A 19991-nucleotide genomic window follows, 5' to 3' on the forward strand; every position below is an offset into this window, starting at 1 on the left:
CTTTAGAAGGAAGAAGACGATGTGATCTTTCTAATACATCTGTAATGGAAATGTTTATGCATCTGGGAGGTGCTTTTATATCTGCTACAGATACCTTTTAAGAGTCTTAATAAGTCAGGAGATTTTACACTATTCAGAGAAATACATTTAACTCTCTAAGTGGTATCAGTGGTGGTGACGAGGTTGTATTTTCAGGTTGCTCCCTTTGGAATTGTTAAAATCTAGATAAATCTCTCTTATGCTTCTTGACTTTTTAAAAATAGTACCTATTTTGAAACTTATTGCTTTCTTTCTCAAATACTTTCTAAATACTGTGCTGGCAATTTAAATGCAGTTTATCAACTGGTACAGTTTGTTCTTTAGTAAATGTGAAAGACTGCTGTTTCTGGCCACTGACCAGTCTTTCTGTTTGTAATGTATACTGTCTATTTAGATTCTGGCAAGAAATTTATTACTGGACCTTAAAGAAATATTTAAGTCCTCCCAACCTGGAAGCAGCTTAGAAAATATTGAATGGTGAATTAGCATTTTTCCATGTACAGCTCTCACAATAAACACATTTGTAATCAGATTTAGTGTCAAGCTGTAGGAGTTATTAGTTCTTGGCAAACTGTCATCTAGTGTTTCTTTTGTTATAATGCTTCAAAAAGGCAATTTATTGAAATGAAAAGGAAATACAAACCTTATACAAATACAATGCAGAGCACTCTTTACAAATACTAGGGTGTTCGTACCCCAGGTTTTTAAAACTGTAGAACAGCCCAGGTTGGAAGGGACCTCGAAAGATCACCTTGTCCAACCTTCCGTGGGAAAGGGAGCCTAGATGAGATAACGTAGCACCCTGTCCAGTCGCAGGGATTGATGGGACTGAATCCAGATAAAAACATTCATTCCTATGATTTGTCTGCTTGGCAAGCTTTTTCCCCTCTCTGCGTGAAGCTTACTTGTTTTTCTCTGCCCAAGGGGCAGGGGGGGGGGGGAATAAAAATAACCACACCACATTATTAGCTTTATGCAGATGAAAAAAATTAAATGTGCCTTAGCGGCATGGCATGTACGAAGGATACTGATTTAGTACAGTTTGGCCATGCTCCTGGATTCACAAGTAATATATGTCCAAATGTACCAGTTATTTTCTTTAGGCCAGTTTTCTTCACACATCAGCATATGCAGATTGCGAACTAGAATTATCAAAATACCCGCAGGGGGAAAAAAATCTGCATGTTGACTACCTGCCAGACTATATTTGACAGAATTACGCCTAAACTGTTCTTACCGAGATCAAATAGTTAATGTAATGTAATGCTGTCTACTCAGATAACTCTGTGTTTGTTGGTGGGTTTATACATCTCACACTACGTGTTTGTGTACATGCTTTACACTTCCTTTTCCCTACTGCCCTCTGGGAGGCATTACAGCTAATTTATTTTAGAGTGACAAAACTGCTGGTGTCATCAGGCACTATTACAGACCCGCGCACTGCGTGTGCGGATTGTGGGAATGGGAGCAATTTCTGTATAAGTGCACTGGACGTGTGGTATGTGCAGGGGTGAATATTGGTGAGACAAACAGCAGTTGCTTCTAGGTAGTGCTAAATGATGAATCATTTACTTGACAGCATTCTGCCTTTTTTTTTTTTTCCCCTAAGTCTTTGGATGCTTGTGTGAATTTTTTGGCTTTTTCCCAGAGTCCACACTGCTCACAGCTGAGATGCCAAACCCCACTGCCGTTTGGATTTGCGCAACACTGCTTTAATACCCAGAGCTACTCCATAAATAGTTCTACTCTCCCCACGCCCAGCTAGAAAACAACCACAGGAAATCGGGGAATGTGCAGCCAGCCCAGCTTAGCTGGCACTAATTGATCTGAGCCAGCACAGCCTGCATGAGAGCATTCATGTACGTAGCCTGCGCGGCTTGCTGTCAGCCACTGCTACCTCAGGAGCTCCGGTGCCTGCTTTTTAGAAGACACCATATTGCTACAGCTTTACAGCGGCAGCAGCGTTTTTGTTGTTGCTCTGAGGAGCTGCTCTCCTGTAGGAAGCGTGTGCTGCCACCTCCTCTCTCCCTCTTTCTGCCTGCCTTCCTCCCTCCCTCCCTTTTCATCCCAATCGATTACTAGAGGCTTTTTCAGCTGCATGCAGTTGTCAGGGCAGGCAGTCTTGGGAACTTGCGGTGGCTTTTCTAAAGAAGGAAAAATTTAAGGAAGGCAGATGGACGAACGTTTTTACTGGTGTGAGTGAGCAATTAGTATGTAGGGGTCACCAAGCAGGGGATTTGGAGCTGGAAACGTCAGGATCTGTTTATCTGGATCTTTTTAGCTAAAGGTGTGAGCTGCTGTGACTGCAGCCGTTTTTTTCCTCCTCTGCCTCCTGAAACATCTTTTTTTTTCTTTCTCTCTCATTTCTGTGGGTATATGGGAATACAGCAGACTTCAAGTATGAAGATTCAAGAGCATCCAAGCATTCCTGAAAATAAGTTGCAAAGAAATCAAGATGCTGATGATCAGGAAAACAGCTTTGTGTCAGAAGTGCCTCGGCTGGATTTGACAGCACTGCGTGATGACAACAACTGGGAAGGTAGGATTGTGTGATGGCTGTTCGTATGAGTGAAACAAGAGAGAGGAAAACCTGAGTGGGCTGGGTGTATCTTTATGTGATTGTGTTCCCTTGCCAAAAACAACAGGAAAGCAATTTTTGTCCTGAATATAGAACTGAAAGTTTGGAGGAACTGGAAGCAAAATACTGGATGGGCACCAATTCCCATTGTCTATTAGAGGAAGAAAATTAATTGTTTTATTTTTGAAGTTACTTTCATGTACTGTTTAGTACTGTTAAGTCTCTGAGTGTTTTCAGGATAATTTATTTCTTGGTGGCTGGCTACTCGAGTATAAAGCTAGACTACGCTACACTTCAAAGAAACTGGGTATTTCGTAGTCTAAAAGGAACTTCCTTCTTTCTACCTTTTCTTCCACTTCAATCATTATTTGGGAATAATTATTTGGATCCAAACAGCACAGCTGGAAAAAAGGCTGGCTGTTTGCTACTCTGTCTTTTGATGGCTCTTACAAACAACTTTTTTTTTAAATGTACACTATGAAAAAAATCTGATCACCAGCTCAAACAGCAATGTTAAATTGCTTGTGATTTAAAGTATTTTAATATTGTTTCTTAGCCATCATTTCCAGAGTGTATGTTTGGTTGGCTGTTTGCACTGACTTGCTTAAGAGTGGGAAATCTGGACGAACTCTGTGAGACACCACAAACCTCAATTACATTTGAAATTGAGATGAATTGAAGGTGTCCAGCACCTCTGGGATCAAACCCTTTTCCAATTACTGTCTATGTGTACAAGCAAGAATTATTCTATTAGTTTGTGCTTGAGGAGTGAAAGAGGGGCTTTGACAGGGAAGAAACAGGAAAATGCAAGTATGGAATTTTAATAAAGCAAGGGACGGAAAACTTATAACTAATTTATTGCCTGAAAAAACAATCTCTGATGAACACTGAGAAGTTTTATGCTCCTGACTCCACAGCATACGTGACCTAGTGTATTTTGCCCTTCCCTCTAGGAGGCGAGTAGTTGCGACACTTTTGGCATGAGTAAAGAAAACCCAAAGCCGTGGCTGCTTTAGATTCAGCCAGACAAGAAGCCACCATGGACAGGAGTGCATTTCCCCACTTGCTGGCCAGGGGGATTCCCTAGGTGTATCACCAGGCCCGCAGCATGCCTGATCAAAGCACCACGGGAGGGCTCCCAGGGGGCCTTGGCTGCCTGATATCTTTGCAGAGGTGCTAATTAGCGCTGCCCCGCGGGGTCTAGAGCCAGGGTGCGCACGTCGCGTTCTCAGAGGTGATGTGTGGCTTCAGCCATCGTGCGAGCCTTTGGAAATAATGACTCTTTTTTTCCTTCCTGGGTTACTAATGGGAGTCATGTGAATGCATGAAGGGGAGAACACAGCTCCTTTCTCTCTGCCAGAGGCCTTCCCATCGTATGAAACAAGATGTACCTTTGGTACAATTCCCTCTTCATAGGCATGCTCTTATGTTTGGAGTCTAGATTTCTTGCCCTGCAAATATGAAATGAGATTATGAGCACATGTGACTGTACTTGAAGACTGCTCCTCTGATTCTCCCTTGCTCAGTTCTACTCAGACGTATTTCACAAAAGGAGGAGGTGGGCAGTTGCAGAAGAATCAGCTGTCTGGGGTGAGAGAGATGTCATCTAAAATACTTGCCTTCCAGAATCACCATTTTGTTGGTGCAGAGGAAGGAGCAGCAAAATGGTGGGGTTTGTGTCTCAGCAAGAAAAGCCCAAGTCTTTCCTAGCTGTGGATGTGAAAGCAAGCTCACAGCAGGCAGGAAGAGGAAGATGTTAATGTCAATTCTCAGACTGCTTCTGCAGCTAAGGACAGAGTCTGTCGTTGAGACTGGCTTTGCAAGGTGGGGTTGTACCACCCACCCACAGCTCTAGCAGCCAGGGCAACCTCCTTTCCCCTGCCAGCCTGTGTCACTCAAACCTTCACATGTCTCTTCAGGATCCGTGCCACAGCTCTGGTTGCATCCCCAGAGAAAAGGGAAAGGCCTGTGCCTCCAAATGTAGTAGCACTGAGATGTTTATTGCTTTGCTCTAGCAAATTTGGTAGGTCCATCCTTCAGGAAATTACACACTCCTCCAGGACATAATTGACTTTTGGGAGCAGGGTCCTCAGTATCATACTGCAGGAGATACAGAGCGTCTAGTGACCAGGGCAACTGCTGGACCTTGTGACAACAGGTACAGGTTGAGGAGCTGCTTTTAGCTGTAGGCCTCCGGTCGAATGTTAGGAAAAGGCTTTGAAGAATGGGCACAAAATTATACATTGACTAGCTTTTGTTTGTCGCTTAGGCAGACTCTCCGTGTTAAGACAACAGCTGGCTTAAAAACCCTCGTTTGCAGCACAGAACTGTGATAACTGCTGCCAGGTGAACTGGAAGGGACCCCTGTCTTTTATGTTTTTGCCAGAAGTAATTTTTACCAGGCTTTTTTGAGGTTTACCAGATAGTCAAATCCGTGCACAAGAGGAGAGATTTGCTGTACTTCTACAGGCTGTGCTCCCTCCACCTAAAGCTGAGCAGAGAGCAGACAGAGGAATTTGCTTCCCACTTCCTCCAGCGCGTGGGCTCATAATCTGCCATGTCCCTGCCCTCTGCATCCGCCTCACCTGCTATGTGTTGGAGCATCTGTGTAGTAATTGTCGGGCTATTGATGGAGTACGCAGGGTGTGAGCAGTGCCCCGGCCAAATTCAAGTGCTGAACACTTAACCTAGGTGCATTTCCCCTGGGCCAAGAGAAGTATTTTACTAGTGTGCATTTGGCGGATGCAAATCAAATAGTTTTATTCTTGGGCTGGGTGTGAGCCGAGCTGTGTCTGTGAATGGGGATCTCTGACTGCTGGGCCTGCCTGCTGAACTGGTCAGTGGGTGCCAGCCCAGATGGCTCGCAAGCAAGCATCTTCAGAGCTACTTCCACAGCAAATCGTCATGGATGATGTTTGAATCGAGTGCTGTGAGCGAGGAGGACAGAGTGTTCTCTCACAGTCCAGCACTATTGTGCGGATTTCTTACCAAATGTTTCTAAATCAAGCCCAGAACTTGCTATCCTGCCCTCAAGGAAAATCTAGAAGTATGTTGCTCTCCGTAACAGCATCTGGCCCCGTCAGCAGCTTGGAGCTGAACAGGCAGTTCAGTAAATCGATCTGATGCGTGTCATTGCTGCCTACGTCACCTGATTACTGGCGTTTTAAAAAAAGTTCTGTAGATGAGATTTCAGGCAGATTTTGCAGTAACAAGCACTTATGGAACAATCAGCAGACATTTTTCTGCAAACTTTTAAGCTTAAAAAAAAAATGCAGAAGTTTAAAACACAATTTGAGTTCTTGATTTTGATAACACAAGTATTGCAGTACTGAGACCCTCACAGTGAAGCTGATCTACAAATAGTTTTACACTGACTTAATTGATACTTTCCCATCATGGAAAAAGAAAAAACACCACCACACCAGCAAAGTAATGCAAGAAACTCCAAAGAGTATAGCAACAGACAGGGAAGCTGGATTTTAGATTGTTTTTTCAGCACTGTGGACTTCGATGCATAAGTGTGTTCGTGTGTAACAGACTCTTTAGCATAAAAAATAACAAGATGATGAAACACACTGCATTTTTATTACTGTGTGTAGAAAATAATAATACTATTGTTTACTGATTTTATTTTATAGTATTACTATTTTTAAAATTTTTTTTCATTGTTTATCGTGACTTTATAAGCAAAATACAAAGTTGGCTTGTTAGCTGAGAAATGTGTCATCATGCTAACTGAAAACGCATGATAGCTCTTCATTTGGGCCATTCTTATGACCTATGTAGGAAGAGTACCTCTTGATGTATTCAAACAAGGATGTTTTCAAACAGTTACTTATAAGATGAGTAAAATAGATTGCTGCTGAGCTAGCGAATGGTTCGGGCTTTTAAGCTGCTTTATTCACTTCATTATGAGAGGTCTTTCTGGAGTCTTTCAAGTGAGATTTCATACCAGGGCCTCAGGTGTTGTGATTAGCTCAGGCTTTTTAATCCCTGCAGACCTGCTTGGGTTTACAGCAGCGAAGACTTGGCCTCCTTTGTTTATCAGACGAGCGTGTGTACAAGCAGCGCCAGCAGTGTCCATCGGCTGTGTGGCTGCAGACAGGGGAACGGGAGATGCCCGCGGCGTTTTGCAGCTGCCCCTCAGCTGGGGGGTGCGTGTGGGCACCCCTCTGCTGGCCCTGCAGCCACCAGTAGCCCTGTGGCACATATGCAATGTGATGATTAAAAAAAGTCAGGTTTTTGTCAGCAAGATGGCTCGGAGCTCACCAATAGTACACCAATTTGATACAGTTCATCTTTCTCCCTTCTTGCACGATTCAGGTTTATTAATATCTCCATCCCTCCGTGCAGCAGGTTGGCAGAGAGGTTGTATTGCCAGAGGCGTTTATGTGCCTACCGAGTTCTGCAGAGCAACACCTGGCAGATGGCTGACAGCTTTGTTGAAAGATTAGCTGGTTGTGGGATTTCGACAGGGAGTGCAGCGTTTCTGGAGGGCTGCAGGCTCCATACCAGCATATTTCACTTCTGCGCTAACTTAGAAAAGGTGTACCTAAAAGAAATGTGTTGAGAGTCTGACCAAAAAATAGAAAATTTGTTCACCCTTTCTCTGCGCTGGCACAGCCATGGTGGTTAAATATTCGCAAATATTTTTTTTCATGAAAGGTAGTCATTATGGGAAAACAAGGAAAAAAATAGTACGTAAAAAGAATGGGGAGATGAGTAGAAAAGTGAGAGTTTTCTCTGAGCAAGAGAGATCTGTTCAAGACAGAAGATGAATAAGGGTAACTGCTCTGTCAAGTCAATGGCAAAGAAAAGGTAAAACATTTATATTATTTAGTGAGATTTTCTTCTTCAATTAGCAGAAAGGAAAAAGGGTGACAACATTAATCCTGACAGCAAATACTTCAAACCTGAACCGTTAAGTCCAGGAATATAGCAGCCTTCAGAAAAGGCTCAACACTTCAATAGCTATCTGGGATAAAGGAATAACGAAAGATATTATATATTCTGTTGAATAGGAATTGATCGATCGTGCACTGTCAGAAAAAGCAGCAGTTTGCCCTTAGCGGGTTCCTGTGTATTTATGCCATCCAGCAATTCCAGTGCTTCCAGCTGAAGCGCCTGGCACCTGACCGCTATGAGAGAGACACAGTTGGGCTACAGCGCTAGTCCACTTCGTGACCTGATGTAGATGAAACCCTTAATTCCAAATACCTAAATACGTTTGTTAATTAATTGCTGTGTTGCTTTCTGGAGGGTTAGCCATTTTGTGTCCAGATGAGATTTTTTCTTCTAAATGCTTAGAGTCAGCAAGGGGGAAAAGTTACCTATAGAGTCAGGCCTTCCAGGAGCAAAGGTTAAAAACAGATGATTTTCTGTTAACAGCCATTTCTTCTGTCAGGTCTCAAATTTGAATTTTCCTTTTAGGACTTTTTTCCTTCTCCTTTTTAACACTTTCTCCCTTGGAATGTGAGTCTTTATTTGGGGGCAGTATTTTGAAATCAACAAAGTACACATACCCTGGTGTCCGCTAGGTTATGTAAAGTGCTTTGCAGCCTTTTGGGGTTTGATAAGAGACTCTTTGAGCCACTGCAGTTCCCTGAATGTCGCATGCTATCTGGTACATAAATCCACCTTGGGACAAAGTCACATGCATCATGCATGATTAATAATGGCTTTGTTAGCTGGTGTGGTAGGAGCTTAATTTGGTTACTGCTAAATATGCTGCTGATTTCTTCAAAGTTTTATTCCATCTATGTAAATCCCATGGGGGTGTGTTTTAACAGTTTCCAAGGGCAAATTCTGTTTGGGAATGAGAAGTGAGAGATGTCTGGAAGAGTCATGTGCATCACTTAACCTCCTTCCTGCTAGTCCAATGTATCAAATTTGTTCCTTTTGTGTTATTTGCCTTTATTTTGCTACAAGAGAGACATTCCTGAAATCATGAGAGATTCGGGGAAGCATGCAGCACCAAAGTATTGCAGTTTAGCTGAAAGATTTGCCCTTCATTTCACTTTCCCCATTAACAGATTCCTTGAGCAAAATATTTCAAGTATTAGGAACTTCCAAGGTTGAACACACCTTAGAAAAAACTCTTGTTCCAGAAATTAGCTGAGAGAGGTGTCGGCTGCGTGAGCTTTCCAATCCATAGCAAAACAGCCTATGCACACCTGGGGCTTGCACACCTTGTCACAGTCGCCCCTGCGAGCCCGGCTTGTGTGTGCTTCACATATCACAGCACCTGAGAGAGGCTCTTATGCAAAAACCTCCAGCCATCCCTTTCAGAGCAACGCATCAGTTTGCATGCAGCACCGATCTCGAAGCAGAAGCGTGCCATTTATATTCATGCGCTGAGGAAGAAGGGAAGAGGAGGAGAGCATTGTCTGATGCTGGGTACAGGCGAGATATCACTGAGCCTGTCATTACTGAATTATGGATGATCTTCCACTGTCTGAATTGTACATGGGGGGAAATACTAAACAGTGTAGGGGTTCTGTAGAGGAATCCTTATGCAATCCATTCTGAGCTATGAAAATGTTAACCTTGTTCAGCAAAAAGAAATACTGCTTTTTATTCAAAAATTGATGACTTCAAAAGCCCCTTCTCTTTGTGAAAGAAGAACAGATGCACTAGGCACAGGAAATAATGAATCCATAGCTCTGCGACTCGTCTTGGAGCTTTCTATAAGGTTTTTGTTTGGTTACTTGACTCTAGAACTATTTGTTAGATTTACAAGTTCAAAGCCTGGCTCTTAAACTGTCTAATCCCATGGTGCTAAGTAGGAGCATGCAAATCAGCTTAGTAAACTATCTGAATACAAAACATTAGACTCCTTATGGCATCTGGAGGGACTGATCACGAGGTTGAGGCGGTTGCTTTCCGTGGGCTCCGCTATGCTAGTCAGCAATGCTAAGTTGGGTTTCCCTTTCTTTCCCCCTCCACCATCTCCCTGTAGACCATACTTCTGCTTCCAGCTGGTTAGATTGTCCAGGGGACGGAAGATTTCCTCACTTTTCTACCATGCTGTTAAGCAGCAGGATTGCACATGAAAGAGAAAAGGAGGAAACTCAGACCATAATGCTGTTGTTGCTAATTTACAGGCTAGACACCCTGCGGAACCAGTAGTAACGTTAGACACCTTTTTGTGGCCAACTAGAAGAACCTATTCTTACTCCTAGTCTTTGAATTTCCAGTAGTGGGTGACAGGGTTGTATTGGAGTGCTGGAGGCCATGGGATGACAACTCCTATGCTGTTAGTTTACATCATTTGTATATCCTGAAACTGGAAAAAAATCCTCCTGTAATCCAGTCACCTCCTTTATACTGCCGTGTGCCAGTAATTCTCTCTTGTCCAGCATAACTTTCTCCTCAAAGGTGCTGGCCAGTGATAGCCTCATTTGGTGTCAGTCCATGGTAATTACTGGCCAGCTTTTAGGTACAGTTTTCAGTTGCACCTAGGAGATTATTTATGTTTGTGTAGAGTACCCACTGTGGCCAGGCAATGCTTTGCACTGCTTTGCACACCAGGCGGATGCGAGTAATGATCCAGAGTGTGCCTGATGATGAGGAATCGCGGTCCAGGACAAATGGGTCAGGGTTCATTAGAAAAGTTGCCTGGAGTCTGTCATACGTATAAAACAAAAACGATAAAACCAGCCTTTGTCTTACTGTTCCCAGAGCCCATCCCTGCTCTTTCCTCATGGCAGCGAGACGGCTTAGACTCAGATGAGGCTCGCCTTTCCCCGCAGGCCGGTCGCTTAATTCGCCAGCTTCTGGATGAGGACAGCGATCCTATGCTGTCCCCTCGCTTCTATGCCTATGGACAGAGCCAGCAGTACCTGGATGATCCAGAAGTGCCTCCTTCCCCTCCCAATTCTCATTCCTTCATGAGGTGGGTTGTGATTTGCCTGTGCTGACTCTCACACCCAGATGTAAAGGGTTGGCATGGTTGCATTAAGCAACATCTCCTTGGATCATATACACTGTGTAGCTATGCCTTGCTGGGTTTCGGTTCCTACTGACAGGAAACTGATATTTTTAGAAAAGTTCTTGGTAACTAATCATTTCTGGGGTTGTGAATTAATATCTGGGGAGTTGCTGTTGCTGAAAGAGGCTGTTACAGCATCTTTTGCTATCTGACATTACAGAGCAGCAACACAGCTTTCTCACTTTGGTGGGATTTGCTTTTGTTTACATAAAGTTTAAGTGTCCATCTCTGCATGAAGATGTACTGTGGCTGTTTGGATAAGCTCTTCCTGCAATCTCTGCTCTTTGTAGGAGGCGGAGTTCGTCTTTGGGATCTTATGAAGATGACAGAGAGGACCTTACCCCTGCACAACTCACCCGGAGAATTCAGGGACTGAAGAAAAAGATCAGGAGATTTGAGGAAAAATTTGAAGAGGAGAGAAAATACAGAGTGAGTTTGTAGAAGTTAAGCATTTGTATGGAGAAGTGTGCATTAGCAGCAAAGGGAGGGGACATCAGGGAAGTCTGACAAAGGGCTTGAACAGAAGGCTTGAAAGCTTTGACAAGAAAGGCGGGGGGGGGGCAGGGAAAGCTGCTGCCCGAAAAAGGAAAATGTGCATCTATACCAAGTAAATTATCTTTCCAGGAATTATGTACTATCAGTGCAGCACAAGAGAAAGCCTAATAAACTCATAGAATTTTGATCACACACTCAGTGTATATGAATAGCTATGTTAAACTTCTGTTTGTTTATTTATTCAAGTTTATCTTATGGGAAGCACAATTACACATCTCATTTGCATGATGGTAATCCCAGGACACCAGTGCATTGCAGAGAGAGAGCAGCTGCCTTTACTCCTGAGCTAGAAACCACAGTCAAGTGCTGCTGAGCAGTAGCAGTGTACTGTACTCTGATTATTCCTGACATGCCCTTCTAATGCACAGAAGGCTTTTTAAGGAACGAAAGCTTTGCATGTGTGCATCTTTGGTGATCTAAACCACAAAGGATTGAACTCAGGGCATCTTGTCTGCAGTAGAAAAGGCTGGAAGAAATGTGCAGAGCTCACTGCACTTGGGTTATTTTGGTGTCTTTGGATGTAAGGCAGCCTTTGATGTGGATACATGCATCCTAACACTTCTCAAACTGTTCACACTAGGCTTCCTCTATTTTGGAGGTGCCCTCTTGTTAGGGAACAATAGGCACAAGGATTCCAATGTGCATCTGGCCCTCTGAGACACTCCTACAACTTAATGTTTGCCATCAAAAGTTGTGTGTTTTCTACACAATGCCCCCTGAGAGACAGTGTTGTGACAGGCAGAGACAAAGCAAGGTCTGAAATGAGCTGGTCAGAGGTGTGCAGGTGCCAGTCAGAAGCACATGCCCATGCTCCATACTGGGCCCAAATTCTATTGTACCTTTTTTTGTGACACACACTTGTTTCAGCGAGTCTCTGCTGTCAGTTTAACACAGATTCAGTATGACTGTTCTTTCCTCCCAGCCTTCCCACAGCGACAAAGCAGCCAACCCTGAAGTTCTCAAATGGACAAATGATTTGGCCAAATTCCGAAAACAACTTAAAGGTGAGCAGCCACCACTGGTGCACTTTTTTTGGGGTGGCTGGACACTGCCTCATTTAAATTTGATGTTAGGCAGCGATCCTGTCACTGCAACATATTTTAAAAAAAGATTAAAATTATTCATTTTCCCCCAAATGTCCCTGTTTAGAATCAAAACTGAAGATATCAGAAGAAGACCTTGGCCCTGTTGTGCGTCAGCGGAGCAACACGCTCCCCAAGAGCTTTGGTTCTCAGCTTGAAAAGGACGATGACAAGAAGCAAGACCTGTCAGATAAATCTGCCAAGCCTGCTGTGGAAGCGACCCTTGATTCTATCCAGAAGAAACTTCAAGAAAAACGAACAGAGACAAACCGACCTGAGGATATTAAGGTACAATATAGACAGATCAGATATAGTCCTTTAAGTACAAGTATGTAACTCACAGCTGCACAGTCACTTGTGAAAGCCCTGTGGTCTTCTAGGTTTTGTCACAAAGTCTACAACCTTTACTCCTGGCTCACTTGGTTTAGTTTCTTTCCCTCTCCCTTTAGTATCTATTTTTTTTTTTCCAGAGCTTGGTTTCTATTGAATGTCTTGCAGTCTTTTTCTCATCCTTGTATAATCCAAGTAACATTTCTGAATTATTGCAATATTTCCTGCCCTGTGTTTCGCTATTTCTGTTGTTATGTCCAAAGGCTTTTGGCAAATTTGGAGCCTTGCAGTCATTCTGGACATTGGGTCATCTGTTTTCTTCTAGTTCACTCCAAAGCTGAATGTTCATCTCTCAGGGCATTTTATCACTGCTCTTCAGAGTTTCACACTGAGCTCTGTTAGCTGCTGTAATCTCTGAGGGTTAACAGCAGGCACGTCTTTATGTCTGATGTTGCTAGTTCATGAGATTTGGGCAGCCTTGTAAGTGAAGTCCTTGAGTCTGCTGACATGTAAATTGTGTAGTGCTTTTGTAAGAGAGGGGCAGACAGCATTATCTTTGTTTACTAGATCTGCAGAGGAAGAAGATACACAGTGTGTGTGTGTTTGGCTGTTTTCTGACAGTAGTGAGGATCCACAGCCTGGCGTTTTACAGAGGGCCTGTGATAGTATTTGGTGCTGTGATAGAGAGAGAAGGCTCGGTGTCAAGCAATTTCAGTGGAGGAGCTCTGGCAAACTTAGTTAGGGAAGTCTTCTCTAACTGCCTGCCCTTTTTTGGGCTTGTTCTCCTCAGTCCGTGCCAGAGCTTTTCACTCAATAGCAGAACTGGCAGAAAGAGGCAGTCTGACTGCACTTAATGTTCTTGGTAAAGTGTGTTTGTGGCAGTCAAAGCAAAGATGGCAAGCTTTGCAAAAGGTACTGGAGCTTGTCTCAGATTTGGAGAAAAAGAAAGAACATGTGTTTTGTTGTAGAGTTTACACTTCAAACATTAACTGAAAAAGAGCCACCATCATTAAAAGTTGCATACCATTGTTTTTTCAAAGCTCACTGATGATAAATAAATCCCTCTTATGTACATAAAATACCTTTATATGAAAAGTTTATATGGTTTTAATCTGCCTGCATTGTGCTTAAGGTGCTGCTCATGTTAACAATCTCTTTGGCAATATAGCTGGGAAAAGAGGCAGAGATGAGTCTTCAAAACATTAATGACAAAATGACATGATTTTGGTTAGGCCACAGATCAGTATCGTTGGAGTCCAGGAATCTGACTTTTTTTTCTTCTTCTTCTTCTCTCTCTCTGCCACATTTCACAGGACATGACAAGAGATCAGATAGCAGCTGAAAAAGTGGCTCTTCAAAAAGCTTTGCTGTATTATGAAAGCATTCATGGTAGACCGGTATGTACAGCAGCATTTTTTTCAAATTACATCTTTATATGTCTTTGTCTGTGGTAAATGATCCCCCTAACGCTCCTCTGATGTCACAGTCACTAGAACTTCTTGCTGTTCAAACCACACACGTGTCCCCTAGCACACCTCCCGGATCCTTCGCTGCCACTGCTACTGGGGAGCCTCTTGTCAGCAAGGTGACATCTGCAGACAGTGCTGGGTTTGGCAGGTACCTGTAGGACCGAGCCTACAGGCTGGATGAGGCTGAACATGCATTATTTTGGTGTCACGCTCACCAGAATCCACACACATCCAGTTTGTGGCCCAGCTGACTCGCCACCTTTGCCAGGGATACAGTCTGCACAGGAATAGTTGTGTGTGGTCCCCCATGCAGCCAGGAATTTTGCCTTTTGCTAGTATTAATGGTGACTGGGAAGACAGCAGTGCATAGATTGCTCCTTCTTAGGGGAGCTAAAGCGTATTTCTCCCGGCACTGTGCTGTTTGCACCTGCACCTTGGTATTTGCACAATCCTCTTGTGCCAAAGGGTTTGTGAAACAGTTTGCCTCCTGAGCATCACAGCATAAGTTGAGTGGAGATTTCATTCTTCCCCTGAGAAATGGATTTTGTTTTCCACGTGCCAGTGGAAGAGAAGGGCATGAGGTTTCTTGCGCATTCGATCTTAACAAAGGAAAATTTTTTATTAAGACAGTGAATCAATTATTGTGTACTGTTGATCCCTGCCATGGCAGAAACACAGTGTCTTCCAGGCCACCAAGTTGGCTTTTTATGAATCCCTTCTCCTCTTTCACTGTTGACATTATAATCTTTGCTACCAGCTGGATAGGTAAAGTAACTTAATTTCAGAGTGGTGCTAATCCCTGGAGGAGTGGTTTAGGAGCTGCAAATTACTGCTTATAAGAAGTACTTGATTAGTGCAGCTAATATGTCTGCCATTCTGCTGCTGCATGGGAGTCCTGATCTTGTCCTTCCTTTTGCTCCTGAATTATTTCCTCATTTGTCCGTTGTTTTTAAAAAGTCTCACTAATTTATTTAAATACTTTCATTAAGTGCTGATATTGTACAGTCACATACACCAGCAGCTGATACCAGTGTAGTTGTATGAGAGGTCATGCAGTTTTATTATTTTGTAAAATAATGAAGGGCCAGCACGAGGGAATCCACTTAACCTTCTTTGTCTTCTCCATGAGACCGAGTCAGCTTTTGCTGCTTTTACAATGATACAAATCAACAGGTGGCACCTTGTTAAGTGGACTCACTTAAATCTGTTTAAAAAGGGAACAAGCCCAAAGCCTAGGTGTCAGCATACCTTTTTTTCACCCTTCCCTTTCTGATGCTTTATTTCTACAATTGCTTTTTAATTTGTTTGTTTTTAAGTAAGCAGTCTATACCTAGCAACACGGAACTGCATGGCAAGGAAGACTGCAGCTGATCAGCTTTTGCTGTTCCCAGCTCCTGGCACAGCAGCAGTGGAAAAGTACTGAGAGCTTGAGGAGAATGGGCATAGTTCAGCCAAGTTTTTGGGCTTTTTTTCTTCTTAAAGATGTTTAACTAAACAAGAAAAACAATGGAGCTCAGATTTATTGTGCAACTGGGTCTTTCTGCACCAGTGATAGATGAACCTGCAAAGGTGGCACTGAACTATTTTCATTAAGCCAAAAAGTCCATCTCTGCAGAAATTCTTGAGCTGCTCTAATAATGCAAGCAATGGTCTGTTCCTCGGCTGCTGCTCTTTTGCCATATGGAGGATGCCCTGGAGTTGTGTCAAAGGCTCCATTATTCCGACAGTCTTTTTACATTTTGATGTTCTCCCAAAATATACTCAGGTTTTGCTGGTACTACTTATGTTTATCTAGTGGGACAGGTTGCCCATGTGCTAAATGTTCTCTTTCAGAATCTGCTTTTGGTTAAGTGTGCTGGTGTAAGTCTGCAGGGCTGACTCACGCCCCGTACACTTAACTTTCAATGCCTAAATTAATTCTCTGTGTTCTTCTTCCATACCAATATTCAGACACTGAAGCATGTTGTTTATTTTTTCCATTCTTCAACATACCTAAGGATTTTTTGCCCGTTCCAAGGCTTATGTTTATTTTTTCTGTACAGAACAGTGCTATTTGTCAACTTTGAAATGTCAGTAATTGAAAGTTTGGTTCTTAGCCACAGCATAGTGTTGTGGGTTTTTTTAAGTAGCAGTGACTGTCTGAGCCAACAATAGTGCTGCGCCCCCTGTTCTACTAACTGCTAACCTAGTAAAGCTAGGAATAATATATAGTATATATGTAGGCTAGCCAATTTCTCTAGCTGTATGTTTGATTGCAGAGAAGCGTCCAAAGTTGGAGGCAACTTGCTAGCCAGTGCAATTGAATGCAGACACATCAACATGAAACTGGGCAGAGAGAGGGCTGAGTGAATTGTTTGATGCTGCTCACATCCCTCTAATCCACACGAGCCACTTACCCAGCAAACAGCCAGCGTGAGGCTGGTGGGTGTTGGAGCCCAGTGGTACTTCGGGGCTGTGGGACATGCAGACCCGAGAGCTCAGACCACCCATCTGTTTGCCCCATATCAAGGTCTTCCTCCTTCTTCCCCCCTGTTCATCTGTACCAACATAGGAAATAGGCTTGGTTATCAGGAGGAAGATGTTACCTCCAGATTCTTAGAGTTCATTACTGCCAATCCCGCTCCTGGCAACACTTACAGCTCTTCTGCCCCTTGCAAACGAACACCGTCTCCTGCTCTGGAGGGAGGATGTACAAGCTTTAGAAAGATCACTCCAGTGAAAGCCAACTGCAGACAAAATAAAAGGCAGTTCATTTTAAAATTTCCTTGCTGTCTCAAGCTGTATTCCCTTTCTTTCTATGTCTGTTGTAGAAAGGGAGACTGTACAGTTACACTGTCGATGTTGATTTTTACATGGCAGCTGTTCAGATGCTCTGGTGATTAGCAGCAGTAAAAGGCCTTCAGGAACATAGGCATGGCATCAGAATCAGCTAAAGCTGCCCTTTTGAGGAGCTTTATAATCTGCAGTGAGAAAAACGATATAATGGAAGGACAGTCACAGGATGTGGGTCAGACAGTGCTGAATACAAAGAAAGATGATGATCAGGTTGGTTCTGCTGAGTATTTTCTTTGTTTGTTTTCTAACCCTGCTGTAACAAAACATTGAAGAAATAAAACCGCACTTCTTCACAACCAGTACTTAGTTGGACAGACCTTTGCTTTCCCACACTAGCTACTGTCTGTTAGGTCTTCCCTTCTCCTGGCACTGTCAGTACTACTGAGATTTTTGGCTTGGATCTGAAAGAAAAACAGAAATGAACACTTGTAGTCTGCAACACTCTCAAACTGAGGTGGGAGCATGACATGCAGCTAGGAGTGGGATTAGGAACAGAGCAATGTAAGGAGGGCTTGGGGTGGGCATCACAGCATTATTCTGTCTTCTCTTCCACACAGCCCTGGCACCCTCATCCCTTCTCAGCTCTGTGGTAATTCCTCCCACCAAGGTTGCTGGGAGGAAGGCTGGAGGAGAAGGTTAGGGGATTAAAAAGATGAAGAACTGCTGGCTTGAATAGGAAATTAAGAGGAATAGCAAAGCTGGAAAGTCAGCTTTTGTGAAATCTGTAGTTTGACCTACCCTGGGAAAACCTCCTTTCATTGCAGTATCCCATCATGGCAGCTCCTTTTTCTTTTTCTGGATCATAATCTCTGCCTCTGAGGTCCCAGCCATAAGAACAAGAGTGGGAAACTTCATGCTGTGCCTTATAATAGTAGACGTGATTATGAGCACAGACTGCTGCCTCTGTGGGTCATCTCGTGCTGTGGACACACGATACCCAAGTTGATTATTTAAACCACCTGGCTCATACAACCACAGTACAAGACACCCCACAGCTTAGGTGCTGCTTCATCTGGCACGTGGGGCATGAGATGCAATGGCCTACGTAGGCACTTGCGTTACCAGTTTCATGGCTAATGCTGCTGAGCTGCCACCCTCACGGAATCTCCTTCGTGTCCTCTGACTAACAGCCGTCACAGACACATGCATTATAGAGCAGAGCATCCACTGCGGGCTTCATGGATCTCTCTTCTTTTTCCTTTCCAGGTTACCAAAAATGAACGACAGGTGATGAAGCCATTGTATGACAGGTATCGCTTGGTCAAGCAGATCCTCTCCAGAGCCAACTCCATCCCTATCATTGTGAGTAAAGCATTCCTTTGCGAGCTGTTTCTTTGGTTTTGAGCTCAGGTAACAGGAAGCTCCACACTTCTGCATACAACACAATCACTAAGGCCAAGTCCTGACCTCCCTTATCTCTCAAAGACCAAGCAAATGAGTGAATCAATGACACATTGTATAACGAGGTCAGGCAGAGCTGGTCAAGGGACTCTAGTGTCCACCCATGAGCCACGGGGCACATCTCACCTTGTGTTTTTTCTCGTCTTTCCATTGGGCTGCTGCTGTTATTTCATCATCTTGTGTTTGGCTGCAGCCTCACTTCCCTTTCCTTACCAATCCACTCTGAGCTGTAGGTCTTCCATCCTCTAGTGAGAACAGCGAGAGGCTCGTGCAGAGGCAGAATGCCTTTGAAAATCCATCTCTACATCATTAGGTACTTTAGTGGGAAATCAGGCTCCTGGAAAGCAAGCCTGGGGAGTCTGGCTGGGCTTACACTGTAGCTCCGTAGAGCAAACCAAATGGTGTGTGTGTGTCTGGGCCTTGGGCTGGGGATTATTTTCTTTCAGCCTTTACTTTGTAGTTCCTGCCCAGCTAGTATTCCAGCATCCAAGCTTTTTTTCTTAGAAGTGTTTGGCAGTGGTGTTCCTTGCTAAGCAACATTCTGAGAGAAAACAGCCCAAAGTTTAAGGGGTTTGCCAGGCGTGTTTTTCTTCTTTAAGAAACAGATTTCTTCTGATGGTTCAGCGGTGAGCTGAGTGAATGTGTGGGTGAGAATGAGCTGAAAGCAGGTGGTGAAGAAAGGGGTTCATAATGTAACGTGCTTGTTAACACCTGTCACAGGGTTCCCCCTCCAGCAAGCGGAGAAGCCCTTTGCTGCAGCCAATTATCGAGGGCGAAACAGCTTCCTTCTTCAAGGAGATAAAGGTGAAGACCTCCAGCTGCTAACTAATTGCTCAGTTTGCATCAATTGTCCCCTTATACAAATGAAGGAGAATGATTGACTGATTGATTGATATTTTTTTCCATCAGTGTTGATTTTTTTGCAGTGTCCTCCTGAAAAATAAGTAGCTGCTTTAAGCCTCACCAGTTCTGATCAAATTCTTTCCTTGTATTCTTCCCAGTATTTCCTTGGCTTTGCATTTTTTCCCCATCCTTCCCCCTCCACCTGCACATAACATATTTTATTTTGCTTTGAAATAATAATCACAATTACCTTTGTACATTGCTTTTTTCCCCAATTTCCTCCTTTCTTTTTAATGACACTAATTTGTTTTGCAGTTGTTTCTCTCATTCCAAAGCTCTGTGGCTTGCACACAACACCGTGGCAGGAATGAGCTCTCACAAAACTAACACTGGCACACGGAGCCAGCCGGGGCACTTATGGGATCCATACCTACTCCCCTTCATGTGCTAATTTTATCCAGGGCTCTTCCTCACCACCTTGTGAATGGTATTTCTAACCAAGTCACATGAGGCTGGAAGTAAGAACAACTCAGAGTCTGCTAGTTAACCCTTGGTCAGATTTGGATGGCAGGATTATTGTGTTTCTTTCTCGTGCTGTTGTGGGGCAGCAGTTCTTGGTGGTGGAGCCTGCTGCAATATTGGGCCTCCTTCCCTCGAGCAGAAGGGAAGTCCAGCTGTTGACCAGGACACGCAGCGTGGAGCTGGGCCCTGGCTTGCTTTTGTTACCTCTGCAACGTAACAGGGGAAAAATGCTTTTACACATTTGGGTCACTTATCTATTATCCAGCCAGAGTTTGGTTTATGGTGTAAATACTGCAGACCTAGACATCCAAAGTGATTTGATTATCAAGCAATTAAAGTAGATTGTG

At 43.6% G+C, this 19991-nt stretch overlaps 1 protein-coding gene across 10 annotated transcripts in view; it reads left to right on the forward strand.

The window, feature by feature from the left end:
- The window catches only part of FAM13A (family with sequence similarity 13 member A), a 133020-nt gene that overhangs the window by 103263 nt on the left and 9766 nt on the right, over positions 1 to 19991 (forward strand). For 8 of the 10 annotated variants that reach the window (XM_065633626.1, XM_065633621.1, XM_065633623.1 and 5 more), the window contains 8 exons: positions 2428 to 2578; positions 10298 to 10511; positions 10898 to 11036; positions 12085 to 12166; positions 12312 to 12532; positions 13888 to 13971; positions 18085 to 18180; positions 19000 to 19083. In XM_065633626.1, coding sequence (XP_065489698.1) covers positions 2428 to 2578; positions 10298 to 10511; positions 10898 to 11036; positions 12085 to 12166; positions 12312 to 12532; positions 13888 to 13971; positions 18085 to 18180; positions 19000 to 19083 — 1071 coding nt within the window. The remainder of the gene's footprint in view (positions 1 to 2427; positions 2579 to 10297; positions 10512 to 10897; positions 11037 to 12084; positions 12167 to 12311; positions 12533 to 13887; positions 13972 to 18084; positions 18181 to 18999; positions 19084 to 19991) is intronic. The other 2 variants (XM_065633620.1, XM_065633622.1) reach the window with 1 other exon arrangement.

Source organism: Caloenas nicobarica, chromosome 4, assembly GCF_036013445.1.
Source record: "Caloenas nicobarica isolate bCalNic1 chromosome 4, bCalNic1.hap1, whole genome shotgun sequence".
Classification (NCBI taxonomy): Eukaryota; Metazoa; Chordata; class Aves; order Columbiformes; family Columbidae; genus Caloenas; species Caloenas nicobarica.